Genomic DNA, 15,125 nt, shown 5'->3' on the forward strand with positions numbered 1-15,125 from the left:
ATGAAGAATCTGCTTCAAAACATAAATGAAGAGCAAGGGAAGAAATCCACAGCTGCTAATAACAGCACAGAACATCGGCCTTTGATGGAAAGTAAAGATCTAAAGAAAATGGAGGAGTTAAAGAAGAAAGATATGAAACAGATGATTGATTTTCTGGTAACGCTGAATAAAGACCTGAAGAAACAGAAAGAACAACAGACTTCCCTAATGTGTGAAGCAGAGAGACGGGCGGAGGAGACTGAAAAGAAGGTTAAATCAGTAGAGGCAGAAGTAACAGCAAAGGAGGGAGATAAGACAGTTAATAAAGCACAGGGATATTTAAAACTAAAAGAAATCCTAGATGAGGGCAACCTGGAGGAGATAAAGAAAGGATATCAGGACCTGCAAGTGAACACAGATCGATTAATTAAAAAAACATGTGATGAAATTAAAAGTGCTGCAGAAAAGAATGAACTAGAGGACTACTTAAAAAAAATTGAACAACAGCATCAGGACACAGGACAGGAGAAGCAGAAAGAACAACTGCCTGTCAAAGAGCAGAAATCAGAGACAGAGAAGGAGGAGAGTCAGAGGAAAGTTCAGCCACACAGTGGAGGAAAGGAACAGGACAAGGGTTAGAGTCAGTTAACTCTCTTATTACACGTGTGATTATAATAAAATGTCAGTGTGAAGGCTTTCAACTCTCCACATCACACTGAACACTTGTCAGCTTTTTTTTTTTTAATTTGTTCACATCTGTCAGATCATGTGTCTGAAGAACAGTTTACACTAGAGAAGGTGAAGATTTCAGCCCAGCACAGAGTTTCTGTGTTAGACCACTTTCTGATGCACAAAATATCAAGTGAGACAATTTAAAGAATAAGAAAGAAAAAGTGAAGTAAAAGTCCATGTGTGATCAGCAGCTGACAGATAACAGACAGGTAGATGCTCCACAAACAGTCAACGAAGATGAAGTTTTCTAACTTTGTTTTAGTGTTACGTTTTGGTTTTTTTGAATATGATGTAACAATATGATTATCTGTTCATGTCTCACTGTGATTTTTTCACTGTTACTTTGTGTAAGTGATTAAATAAATCCAAACGCCCGTAGAGCTCTGAACATATGACTGTACACTCTGGTGGACACTGATAATGAGACAGTAAAGCTTTTTATTGAAATGACAGAAGAACATAAAAGAAATTTTAAGATGTTCATGCAAACATGAAAAACATTTTTATAGTTTTTACCTGAATATATTTTATCTATTCTTTTTCTTTGCTGTATATATATTTGAATGTACATACGCTTGACTGCTTTTTAGTTTACTCTCTTAGTGCAGCATTGGTTAAATCACTTTTGAGTGTTTTAAGAATTAAAGTGAATTGTCAACTATATTGTAAATACAACAGAAGCACTTAAATACATTTTCATAAACATTCATAAATTAAAAATGTTTCACGATGAGAATATGTTGGAATAATACGTATTAAAAAGAGAAATTTTAGAAAAGACAAAAGCAATTTACTTTCTGACTGGCAAATAAACACCTGATCAATGCATAGTAAAAACATAACAGTAATTTAGTTGAGAAGCAAAACAACACATCATGTAGATTTATTGATGACCCTATTGTAAGTGCTAGTTTGCTGCTATCATGAATTTAATATTGTGACTGTACTATATGTATTTTTTTTCCTGTCAGCATTAGCAGCTGTTTATTTTCCAGTCTATAGGATATGCTACAAGTTTGCTATCAACCTTTTTTCCTCACCTCGCCAACAGCCGTCTTCAGCTGTGGAACGCAACACCAGTGTTAAAGCTTGTTTTACTTTTATTTCTATCACTTTTTCCACATCCCCTCTTGTGATAGTACTTTGCAGTAGAGTCACCAGTCTGCACAGTTCAGCATGAGAGGATAAGAAGTAGTGCTACCTGGAAGGTGTATTCTAACCTTTTGTCTTGTGAACAACCATCGCTGAATCCCAGAACCACTGTAACCACTGTAACCACCACCACCATCCGCTCCAGCAAGAGCGGCGACAGAGAACACATACATATGGCACCTTTAAATTATTATTTTTTTTTTCTCAATGATAAACAGAAATATCTCGCTGCCTACTGGCAGTTCCTCCCACACAGATCAGCACATTCATGTGAGGCCAGTGTGACATTTTCTGTGTGCAAGTGAACAATCAGAAAGAAAAATCAAAAAATGCTTAAATGCTGCAAACGTATGAATCTTGCAGTTTTAGTTTTCAACTGTTACATCTTACTCAAAAATACATGGTTGTAAACTTGTGTCCTCTGTCTTACAGTTTGATTTAAAAAAAATAACTTTAAAAATGTTTTTCAAAAGACTATAAATCATGATTTCATAAAGTCTAATGTCGAATAAATAATTCGACTTTTACCTGAGACTAGTTTGGTTTGTTTGTTTTCACTGCTTTCACCCAAAATCTAAAGAAATGTTTCAGTAGTGTTGTAAGTATTTAAGCATGTAATTACCTGACCAAGTGATAGAAACTGAAAGCTTTGCTCAGGGTGGTTGTTTTCTCTCTTAAAGTCTACAATGGTTGAATGAAATATCCAGTTTTATCGCTGCAGGTGAATTAAAATAACCCTGAATTTAACGGTGAGTAGCAGGTTCACAGGAGAAAATGTGTTCATTCAAGTGGTTTGGATTCTGCCTTTTTGTCCTCTACAGTCTCCCAGTAACCACAGGTAAACTCACACAGATGAATAAATGCTTAGAGAACTACTTCCAAAATGTCATAATGGCTAAAGGCAAAACCTTTTTTCCTCAAAAACTTTGTGCTGATTTGTGTTACTCCTTACCTTAAACTGAATCTAACCTAAGCCTTTACTTCAGACCCAGTTATTATAACAATTGAGTCACAAAGCCAAACATATAGGTTTAGAAAAGTTGATGATAATGTTTGAAAAATGCTGCATCTTTTTGCTCTTTTTTGCTTTATTGTTCTACAATCACTGATTTTAAATGAAAATAAAAGTGAATGGCATTCCTATGATTAGGGTTACTCCTGGGTTCACAAAGTTTCATTTAGGACTTACATTATTACTTTTATTGTATGATTGAATATTATAATATCTCTATCACATTTTTCAGTACATCCTGGCAGTTTATAACGATACTTAATTAAATAATTAGTTAAATTAAGGGAGCTATTTGTAAGTTTTGCTATTGCTACATAGCAATCTTAGCATGAACAGTTCTTTTACTTGCCAGTGTAGAAGAAACATTCTAAGTTCAGCATTAAACTTTATTCCTTCACTCACCAACATCTGTCTCCAAACGTGGAAAAAAGCACCAATGTTAACTCTAGTTTCTATGACGTCTTTTTCTTCTAACATTGGTATGCTAAGGAAATTGAGGATTTGAACAAGGTAAAGGAAAACCTTTTTCTAGAGTTAAAGAGGATGGCAGACGAACAGAAAAAGTGGCACAGCTGATTGAGTCAATGAAGAGGAAAGGCAAAGGAAATGGATGGCCAGACACGAGTGTTCACCTCCTAATGTGAACAGCATGGAGAGAGTAATGGATAATACTAATAATCATGTTAGTGCACTGGATAAAGAAACAGAAAAGAAGAAAAGATAAAGTACAAAAACTAAAAGATAATATTAAAAAAATAACTGGAATTTGAAGGAGATAATAAAAGGAGAACAGCAACGGTTACTGAAGACAGAGGAGCTACTGGGGAATATAGGTGGTTTGTTAGATGGAATGACTGAACGGAGGAACAGAGTAGATGGCCACATGGAGCAGACAGAGAGAGACACAGTGGAGAGACCCGAAATACAAAACAGAACAAAAAGAATTCAATTACATTAATGCAGCAGTTCAGATGATATTTCTACTCTCAAATTAAGCATATAGACTTTTATTTCCTACCAGTGCTGTCATCTGGGTGAAGAAGTTGAAGTTGGTCAGTTTATTTTTATTTTTCCTTGAAAGTTTTAAACATCTGGCACTCATCTGTCCCACTGAACCATCATGCTTCTTTTTCTGCCACTGCATCGCTAATATATGTAATTATGTAATACTGAAAGGTGTTGTAAATTAATGTATTTTCTTCCTTTTGTGAAGTGATGGATAGTTAAACGTGAAAATTAAAAAGTATTTTAATGTCTATGTTTCAAATCTAGCATATTTACAATGATCAATTACAATGATTGAGGCCCCTTGTAATTTTACTGCAAGCTTTACAGTTACAGTATGAACATGCAGCATATTGTATATTGTGTAATGTTGCATGTAGACTGATGCGCCAAAATATTATGACCACCCTAAATCAGTTCTGACCCGCCAAGCCATCTGGCACCAAGACATTAGCTACAGGTCCTTTGAGTCCTGCAAGTTGTGAGGAGGTGGAGTTGCTGTGGATCAGACTTGGTCCAAAGCTTTTGGCTTGCCTGTGTGTGTGTGTGTGTGTTTATCTTTTATATCAGAATCAAATATGCTGTTTGTTTTTAATTTGGATTAACATAACAGTTACAGTATTCTTTTGCCTTATTCCATATTTAGAAAAGTTTATCTACTTTTTATATCAGGTTTTTACTATCACATTTGCCTTTGTTGTTACCATGTGTGTGTATATATTTGAATAGTTGAAGCCTCATTTAGGCTACTGTAAATGTAAAAATAAACTTCTTAGTCTCACATGATCTGTCCTGGGGTTCTTACACACACACACACACACACACACACACACACACACTTTACATGTCTCTACAGGACACTGAGTAATTGTGACGGGTACAAAGAAGGAAGTTCTGTGACTTGATGAGTTGACAAAACAAAAACTGAAACAAGAAGGTCCTGTAACTTTATGTAAGTACTCCATTTAACCCAGAACCAATCTTTTCCTAAACTCTAAATACTCAGAGAAGGTGATCCCACCCATTAAGGTATCCATCTATGCAATAAAATATTTCTGTTAGTAATATAAAACCAGTGGCCAACTGCTGTCACTGGTGTTATAAAACCACAAAGCTGCTCAGGGTCCAAATTTTCCATCAATGCAAACTGTCTGTGTCTGTACACTCACACAACATTCACACAGGCAGTTGAGATGTCCAACCATATGAACAATTAAATAAATTATTAGACTACATGGCTGTTATTGAAGAATCATCAAGTTTTCTTCAGTATTACAGTAATTAGTATTTTGAAATAAAAATTTGAAGTTTGATTAAATTTGTTTTTCAGTTGAAAATTGGGCTAATGGACATTGGCATGAACATGTGGTGCACAATTAAAACTGAGTTGAGTACTGAAATTGTGTTACAATGTAATCTGCCTATCAGGGCTAAACAGGACGTTATGCTGTGTTATGACATTATGAAACAGTAATATGATACAATGGCGTTCTGTTTATGATTAATGTGCACAGTTGTAAAGTTGCAGTTAGTCCAAAGGTTACTTCATACAGAACAAGCTGTAAAGGTAAGCTTACTTTTATATCACAATATAAAACAGGCAGAATGTCATGAAATAATAATAATTTTGTAAAAACACTGGAAACATCTTGAAATACACTTTTATTACTAATTCCTGTCACTGTCTTTGCCTTAGAATCATTTGACTGTATTTATATCAAAGGCTTAGTTTATCATTGACTTCTTCATCTGTAACTGCGTGAAGTCAACATGTTGAAGTGAACTGAAATTAGAAAACTGAGGTTTGACTTTGTCTGAATGTAGTAATTACGTGAATGATTCAATAAGTTCAGACAGCTTTATCGTGTTGACATCTATCGTTAATTGTCATAATTGATTATTCTTACATACTATTTGAGTTGGACTCTCATTTAATTCAATGAATATGTACTTGTTAAATGTGTAAAGTCATGAAGTGATGAAATGGCTAAATGTCTATGACTAAATTTACCTTAACCAAAAGCTTTAGGCGCCTGAACAGACGATTCATTCTGCTTACCAGGAGTGGATATTGTAAGAAAATCAAATGAAAGACGGTACCAGACAGTGACCATTTTGAAGCTGTATTCAGTATTCATACATTGTGACATAGCAACAATCTGGGTGGTTTCTTTCCAAATTTATTTGCTGTTGCACATTAATAGCATATGAAAATACAGGGTTAAATTAAATGTGTAATAGTGTCTAATGCTACTATCACATTGCTGGCATCCCAGTTGCATTTCGTAATAATGAAGCCCCATTTATTGTTGATTAACTTTAGACACATATGAATATGAACTCATCCTGATCTCTGCATGTAGAAGTGATTACAGCTATTTTTAGTTTAGTGGGTTTTGTAAGAAAATATTATCCTCCCTTGCTAAATTAAGTTTAATTCTAAATTAAACTTAATTGAATGTATCTAAAAATTATGTTCATTTTATTTTGATTTCCAGTGGAAAATGTGTCTGTACAGATGCTTTAGAGTCTGCCTGTTTATCCTCTACTGCCTCCCAATTACCACAGGTAAACTGACACAATACCTAATATATCCCCTAACCTGAAATGTGCATACCTTTTGACCGCCATACTGAAAGAGTAAGTTTACAGACTGAACAGTTATGCTGATATATGGCAGCCACTGTTTTTCTTCTTTATAGGGAAGTCGAATCTGATTTGTTCATCTGAACCCGTTGCTGCCCTGGCTGGCAGCGATGTAATTCTACCATGTCGCCTTGAACCTCCCATCAGTGCCAGTTCCAGGACAGTGGAGTGGACCAGACCTGGTTTGGACCCAGAGTACATTCATGTTCACCAAGATGGACGACTGGTGTATCAGAGTCAAAATCCTTTGTATAATTACCGCACGGCTTTGTTTGTGGATCAGCTGATAAATGGAAATGTCTCCCTGAAACTGCTGAATGTGAAAATCTCTGATGCAGGGAGATATAAATGTTTCCTTCCGTGGTTATGGAAGGAAGCTTTCATCCAACTCGGTGTTGGTAAGTCAGAGATTGTTTGTTTGGGACAATGTGATTGGTATCAGTATCACAAGCAAAAAAAAAGATGATGCCCCTTTGGCTTTCTGCCATCAGCATTTAGAAAGATGCACTAATGCAAATTTATCTTGTAACTTCATCACTTTCTCATTATTAGGTGCTGTCTCTTCACCTGTTATCAGTTTAAAAGGGACTGAGAAAGCCACTAGTGGAGTAATTTTGGAGTGTGAGTCTAAAGGCTGGTACCCAGAGCCGGAGGTGTTGTGGCTGGACGGTGAGGGAAAGCTCCTCCCTGCTGGACCTACAGAGACAGTCAGAGGTCCTGATGGCCTCTATACTGTCAGCAGCAGAGTGACTGTGGAGAAGAGACACAGCAACAGCTTCACCTGTAGAGTCCAACAACAGATGATTAAACAAATCAGGGAGACAGAGATCTATGTTCCAGGTAGAAACGATTGATATATTAATTATGAGACCCCTGTACAGTTTTAACTGCTGAGCTCTGGTCTTATATTGCTTTTTAACATTTCAGATGATTTCTTCATGGCCCCATGTAGTTGTTTTGCTTCTATCAGCATTAGTATCGTTTTGGCTGTAATGTTTATTCCTGTGGTTGTCATTTTTTTGTGGAAATGGAGGCAAAATAAAACCAGTAAGTCACAAATTAATTGTACTTATCAAGGTACTTGCACATGTTTAAATGGATATTGTGGTTTGCAAATGTCACCATTTGGCTTGAGCAAAAATAAACAAATATATTATTTTAAATCAGACACTGAAGTCAATCAAGAGCATGAAACTGAAGAAGAAAAGAACATATCTATAAGTAACAGAACACCACTTATGAAAACTAAGACATAGCCGACAAAGGCTGGGATCGTGGGATCCAAAGGAAAGGAGACAACACATGTAAGTACATACTCACATTAATACTATTATTATCTTTTTAAAGAGTTGAATGAAATGAAAATAATGATTGTTTTCAATGTGTTTCCTAACTGATAATTGCAATATTGACTGAATAATATTGCTGTTTCAAAATTAATTTGTTTTCTGATCTTAAAACCAACATGGATAGGCTTAGGGAAGGATCAGGGTTTGGGTAAAAATAACTTTGTTTAAGTTAGAGGACTGTCGTCTTTGCCTTTAAAAGTACCTGAATGTTAAACCATGGTCAGCACTAACTGGCCAGCATGTAGCTACTCAGAAACCTGAAATGGTCTATGGTCAATAAAGTCACACTAGTACCTGTATTGATTGTGCGACAGATTTAAGAACGGATCAACTGTCTACTCTCAACAACACCACGCACTATTTTATTTTGTGTTATCTGGAAGCACAAATCAACAAGTAAAATCATATTTTGAATTATTTTGAATAAAAAACGTCCTACATTGAAATGACCCCAGCAACACTGATGGAGCTATACATCTCTTTTTTTCCATGTTCCAATTGATTTTCATTACCACCCTACCTCTACTTGATGCTCTTTCCATTGTGTATTTTGCCTGTGCCTCCTTCATCAGATATCCAGCCCTGACAGCGAGGACTCCAATAGCCGTGTCATTGTGAATGAACTGAATGGCAACTCTTTTTGTCTAAGCAACACCACCTCAGAGGTAATGTTGTTTTAAGTGGGTGAAAAATGAAGGGGAGTACTGTGCAAGCACTATAGAATCTGGGTTTGAGATAATGCTTCATGATCGAAAGTTTAGGAGTCTTAAATGAAGTACTGTGGTTCTGTGATCTTTTGTGATTGTGCTCTTTGATGATTATTTTGTTTGTTTCATGTAGTCAGATCCTATTGTTAATAATCCATTTTCTTTCATACAGAACCAACTACTGAGTAACTGGAGGGTACATATTGAGTTCAGCAATACAAGTTACAAATACAGGTTTATAGATTTCACCCTGGAGGCTGGAAAGATGGTCACTGTAAGTTCCACTTGTTTATAATATTTTTAATATTGTCCATTTAGTAATGTAATTTATTTCTCTGTCCTTTCCGCTTTGTATTGTGTTAAAAGGGGCATTCTAACAATTTAGTATTGCACATTCATGAAGCTGGGGTCTTTGTGTATGATAAAAGCTCCTAAAACACTAGCTTAACTACAATTTCCATCTAGCAGCTCAACTTTTATTCACTTGCGAGTAACAGAAAATATTATACCGCTAGATCCACAGCCTGTGCAGTACTCTTCATGACAAATAAACTTCATATGTAGAAGAGCTGGAGTTTCCCTTTAAAGTTACCAGGCAGCGTTTTAAGCAGTATGGAGCAATGTTTTGTTGAGACGGATTCTGTTCTGTAGCTTCTGCTCAACTATGCACACAGCAGTTAAACATTTCAAAAAATCAGCTTTACAAATGTTTTGTGATGAAACAAATTTGTTAGGCCTCATTGATACACACCATGCATTTGGTTGAGAAACACTGACTATAAAGACAAATCACACGGTAGCTGTAATGTAAAGCAGTGTTCCTAGCTTTGGTATTCTGAATCTCTACCTTCACAGATTTGGGCCTCAGACGGTGGAGGAAACCACAATCCTCCAACTCATATAGTCTGGAAAGAGCAGAAGTCCTGGGGCACTCGAGACCTCTTGCGAGCAACACTTACAAGCCCCATGGGAGAGGTCTGACATCATTTCATATTACATGCCCAAATTCAGGATTACATTATGTCCATGTGTCTGCTTATGTTATATTGTTGTGCCTTTTAACCACATCTTTTTTTTTTTTTTGCTTTTTTTATCACCAACAGAAAATGAACGTGAAGACATTTAGCCGACCATAATGCTGAAGATGGATGCTAATAAGGTTTAACATTCTGTTGAAGTTTTTTATTAATTGCAACACATAATACACATACAACACAACATACTGTAAAACAGTAAGCCATTGGAGAACGAGCAAAGTTGGTACCCATATAAATACTTACATTTTAACTTTTTTATGATTTTGATTAAATTTACCCAACAATTGTACTTCCCAGAATTTTTGTACATTAATTAATATAGTGTGATTATTTTATCATAACATGTAATTCCCAGACTCTTCATTCAATTCTTCATTTGTACCCATATATATAAATAATTAGGTTAATTGAGAATATTTTCATAACTTCAGTTGTTTTTGTAAAACATTTATGGTTAGATTGTAGAAGAATGTCTGTCTAGACAACCCAAGGTTTTGTGCAAGACATTGTTTGAAAAGGATTTCATTTCTTTTCTTTCTTTTTTTTAATAAAATATGTTTGCATGCTGGTTGTTATAGTTGTTTGTAAGGTGGTGCATCTATCACACAAGTCATTCAAATGTAAATTATATAAACACACTTCCCTAGAATCAGAAGGTGATTACAAAAAATGACAACAGTGGCAGTGGCATGGCTGTTGGGTGGAGGTGTTGGTCTGCTGGACGCTCCACTTTGGTTCAGACCGAAATATTTCAACAGCTGTTTGACATACTACCATGAGTTTTTGTATAGTAGTTTGTGGTGCCCACAGGATAAAGTCTAAGGACTGCAAAACTAATGAAAAGTGAAAATATGTCAAAGAGCTTGTTTTTAATGGCCAGTCAATATAAGGTTGAATTTGAAGGTATTTTCAGTTTAATACTCATGTAATTTATTATTATTTTGGGGGTTTTACAAAATATGCAAGTCAAATTTACAGCTCTGTATTTTTTAGGTCATATAGTTGTTACAATAGATTGACCATGTAAAGACAATCACAATGGTAAAAATGTGCAGTTGACAGGTGCCATCTTGGAAACCATCTCATTTTACTAATTTATGGGAAGGCAACACTTCTCTAAACCTACAAAGACACTGACTGATGCATTAAATTCAATTACATGCTTTTCTTAGGCTAAATCCACACTATTATGTTTTCAACTATGAAACCTTAACCATACCAGTTATTGTGTGTGTGTGTGTGTGTGTGTGTGTGTGTGTGTGTGTGTGTGTGTGTGTGTGTGTGTGTAAAAAAGTGAAACAGCAAGAAGGAAAAAAAATGAGATAAAGTGAGGCAAAGAAAAGAATGACAGATAGATGATAGATACATGATGTCCATGAATATTTGCGCAAAATGTTAGCTAACCTGCAGGATGTTGTACAGAACTTTTACCATCTCTACAGCCACACACTGCCACAGATTTACAGTAATGTCATCATGTAATATGTCCACTAGTGATGTGCGAATCTGTGGATGAAATTCATGTCTTATCTTCACAGGAGCTGCAGACAGCATGTAGGTGCTGAACCTCCTGATAACAGCATCCTTCCACTCAGATGTACATTTTTGGATTAAGTCCCTTTTAAATGCTTGCTGAACTAACTGGACCTTTATTTTGTGGAGAGTTATGTGTCTCTGGTCTGAAAATATGGCCTTATGTTTTCTCAGTGTACTCTTCCTTAATACTAGAAACTCAAAACTGCCACAAATCCAGTCTGTCATAGCTGTGAGGTGTTATGTGATAACTTAGCTACAGCAAAACATAGCTAAAACAACTGGGTAAAAATCTGGATCTGAGTATATATATATTTTTACAAAAATTTTCTGGTTTCCAATTTCTCTGACACACATTGGCATCATGGAAAACAACTGTCTTCATGGTCTTTTCCAGTAGCTCTGGGATCTAAAGGACGTTCTCCCTGAGCACTCTGTCCTGCTGTCAGATCCATGACCGTTCCCAGGACCTGGGCTGGACACTGTTGGAAATTCAGATTCATATTCAATTCAGATCATTGTTGTTCTTTTGGCCAACAAGAGAATCTCAGCAACCTTTAAACCTACAGAAGCCAAACCTGCAGAAAGGTTTAACATCTGATCCACAACTCAAGCAACAAAACCCACATCAACTGACCACTTGCTGATGCATGATTGAGTCTCAGTTACTGGATTCCCTGATTAGAACACATCTGCTGTGTCTCAAATTAGATACAGTACACTATAAGTATGTACACTATATCAGTACACTCACCTGTAGTACACTGTGTACACAGTATATTCACAGATGTACAGATCCACATTCAAATTTGACTGTTTTGAGTGCAAATCTGGTTACTTACAGTGTGCTACAGGTTGTTGTACTTAGTATGAATACACTTATGCACACAAAATAGCAAGTGTGAGTATGGAACTACATGATTTGATGTGGTGTTATTGATCGATCATCCAGAGAGAGATTGTCGCAGAGCAGGCTGACATTACAGTCAGCAGCTGGCTTATAACAGTGACTTCCTCCTCAACTCTGCAGAAACAAACGTCTGCAGAGACAAAGATCAGAGAGACACAGTCTGAATTCCCGCTCATATTGTTCTGTGTCTCATTCACTCTCTTTGTGAACACTTTATCATCTTACTGCCTGTTGAAACAAAGAGAGGGAGGTTTGTCTGAAACAGACAGTAACTTTGCCAGATTCAGATTCAGATTATCTTAGTTGGGCAGCTGAAGTTTAATATACAACAGTGTTACCTGGTTGGACACATCTGGGCCTAACATGGCTGCCCATGGAGGGTACTGACCTGTCCAGTGGCTTAGCGCTGACTGCAAGAACTGAAGATATTATCCCTGAGAGGGAGACATAACACACACACACACACACACACATACACTCTACATGAACATGTATTCATATAACACTAATCATCTAGGCAGTACATTGATTTTACTGTACACTTAAAGTCCTCCAACTTGCTCAGTGATACAGGTCGTTTGTTCCAACCCTCTGATGTGAGCCTTAGGAATGTTTCTCGAAATAGTTCAGTGTACTAGACCTTGGTTGTCATGGTTACAATAATAATCATCTAAAACTATGGTGCGGTTAAAGTTGGGTTAAGTTTAGGAAAAAAGAAAACTACAAAGATTGTTGAATGGGCTGAAATAAGTACCTCCTTAGATTAGAGGACATTTGTTGTCATGGTTACAATAATAACAAAGTAGTTAAGGTTGTGAAATATGGGTGATGAATCAAAGAAACAACAACCACTGCTTTCACTTTCCTGTGAGAAAGTACTGTGTTTTCTCGACCCATCATTCGACCTTAACCTCCTCCTAAGGTGGTGTTTTCACTCTTTATACTACATCACCTGACTTCCTCCTTTTGCTCCTCTCATAATTACTATGACCAGTAGATGCTGCCTAAAGATCAAATGTAACCTGGTCACACTGAGCTGCTGAACATACAACCTGTGGGGTTGTTCTCTAAAGGAAGACAGACTCACTGTACATGTGTTTTCTCTCTTTCAGCAGAGAGCGACGGTCTGAAAGAGAAACTGAGTGATTCCTAGATGGTTCACTGATTGAAAGATGCAGCCTCTACATCCATTTTAAAAGTTACGTTTCAGTTCAATTATCTGACATGTCCACAGTTAAGCAAAAAAGAAAAAAGAAAAAGAAAAGTGTTTGTAACAATTTTAATTAATATTTGTAATTCATCTTCTAATCGAAACATTCAGTGAAGCAGTAAAGGTGGGTAGAAAAAAGTGCAATTGTGAGATGACAAATCCACATCATGTAGAGAAGATGCAGAGAGAAAGAGTAGAGGAGACAGAGAGTTAATAATGATGAGATGAACCTCCTTTTTCAGCCTCTCCACTTCTCTCTCAGCTTCCGTTCTTCTCTGTGTCTCCTGCTGCAGCTTCCTGTTGGCCTCAGTCTGGTTTCTCTGCAGCTGGGATTGAACAGAGACATGGAGAGAGACTCAGTGTGAGAAGAGCTTTGGTTTTTGATGTGAAAAGGATTTTCTCTTAGCTCAGTGTAATCTTGACCACTTCATGAGTGGAAATGAATATAAAGACAAGAGGGTGACACATGACTCAGTGGAAACATTCAGCTGTCCTCTGTTGTTATATAAATTTGAGATAAATACACAATGAGATGCTTTGGTTATGGATAAACAACAACAAAAAATGGAAGGAAACATATTTTTACAAAAGTAAAGATCACAGACAACAAATAAAACAGCTATTGAAATGATGAACCTGTTTGTTCTTGGCCTGCAGCTTCTGCTTCTCACCCTGGAGTTTCAGGACTTCAGCTCGTCTCATCTCAGACTGGCAAGAGAAAATGTGAAGAAGGATTTTCTCTTAGCTCAGTGTAATCTTGACCATGTCATGAGTGGAAATGAAGATAAAGACAAGAAGGTGACACATTACCCAGGGGAAACGGTCAGCTGTCTAATATTAGTTTAGATATATGTAGTTTGCTGCAAACACGCGCTTCTTATTATTTAGACATTTGAAAGACTTACTCCAACTGTACAAATGAACTAAAGATAAAATGAACACAGCTTTGAAGGGAAACTGACAACAGATAAGAAGGAGCCTGAAGAGAAAAATACAAATGAACCTCCTCTTTCTGGGTCTGCAGCTCCTTCTGCAGGGTCTGAACTTGGTTCTCAGCGTCCTCCCTCCTCTGCTGCTCCTCCTGGAGCTTCTGCCTGGAAATGATCTTCCACTTAAAGTGAAAGACAAAGACAGAGATTAGAAACAAAGTGGCTGACATGCTGACATGTCTCTTGTTAGGGAAAGTGGCAAAACAAACCGCACTGTGAGAAATATCAAACATATCTCGTGTTTTGATCTTTGTGGAATTTGGATTTAGGTACAACTGGGAACACTCAGCTGGTCCTGCAGTAGGAACTGAACACAACCTCCAGCAGCTCTTCAGCTGGTTTTTGTTCTTGACTGATTGAACTTTACTTTGGCTGGTTCTAAAGGAAACATTAAACAGCAGGACCATGTTCACCTTCTGCAAATTGCATGCAAATGACACCAGACTGCCACAAAATTACCACACACACCTCTGCACACATCAGATGGATCAGATGAGGGAGATATTCATTTACCACAATAAATTAAATCTATGGTTTGTGTTTTATTCTTGAAAAGCATCAAAGCTGTTGTATCATATTTCAGTTCATAATGTAACCGTCTACACAAACTACAGTATAACTATTACTGACAAAGCATTGAATTGGTGTAGTCATACCAAGAGATTTATGATTCTATCATAATTGTAAAAGTATAAAAAAAATAAAACAAATAAAAGATTTAAAAAAAATAAATAAAAACCCTCTAGATCTGGCTTTATCTGTGGTATGTGTAAAATATGATAATGGTTATTACAACTGGCTCAGTTTCCAGTGGTATTGTTCTCTCCTTCTTTAACTCCCTCAAGGCACCTCGCTTCTAACTGA

At 36.6% G+C, this 15,125-nt stretch overlaps 2 protein-coding genes across 6 annotated transcripts in view; one reads left to right on the top strand and one right to left on the bottom strand.

The window, feature by feature from the left end:
* LOC139606644 (uncharacterized) lies at positions 1–10,194 on the top strand. Its single transcript, XM_071458905.1, has 8 exons — positions 1–613; positions 6,583–6,924; positions 7,079–7,260; positions 7,783–7,830; positions 8,448–8,540; positions 8,755–8,856; positions 9,438–9,557; positions 9,686–10,194. Exons 1-8 carry the CDS (start codon positions 1–3, stop codon positions 9,716–9,718), a joined length of 1,533 nt encoding a protein of 510 aa, XP_071315006.1. The 3' UTR covers positions 9,719–10,194.
* LOC139607006 (butyrophilin-like protein 1) overlaps positions 10,168–15,125 on the bottom strand; it is a 26,055-nt gene continuing 21,097 nt past the window's right edge. For 4 of the 5 annotated variants that reach the window (XM_071459542.1, XM_071459541.1, XM_071459544.1 and 1 more), the window contains 3 exons: positions 14,276–14,383; positions 13,909–13,980; positions 13,368–13,598 (listed from right to left, as the gene is read on the bottom strand). In XM_071459542.1, coding sequence (XP_071315643.1) covers positions 13,380–13,598; positions 13,909–13,980; positions 14,276–14,383 — 399 coding nt within the window. In that variant the 3' untranslated portion in view covers positions 13,368–13,379. Of the gene's footprint in view, positions 11,635–12,450; positions 12,497–13,367; positions 13,599–13,908; positions 13,981–14,275; positions 14,384–15,125 lie in introns of those variants that run through there. The other variant, XM_071459543.1, reaches the window with a different exon arrangement.

The sequence above is a fragment of the Trachinotus anak genome, unplaced genomic scaffold (genome assembly GCF_046630095.1).
Source record: "Trachinotus anak isolate AG129_WGS33_773 ecotype Australia unplaced genomic scaffold, CSIRO_AGI_Tana_v1 ptg000023l, whole genome shotgun sequence".
Classification (NCBI taxonomy): domain Eukaryota; kingdom Metazoa; phylum Chordata; class Actinopteri; order Carangiformes; family Carangidae; genus Trachinotus; species Trachinotus anak.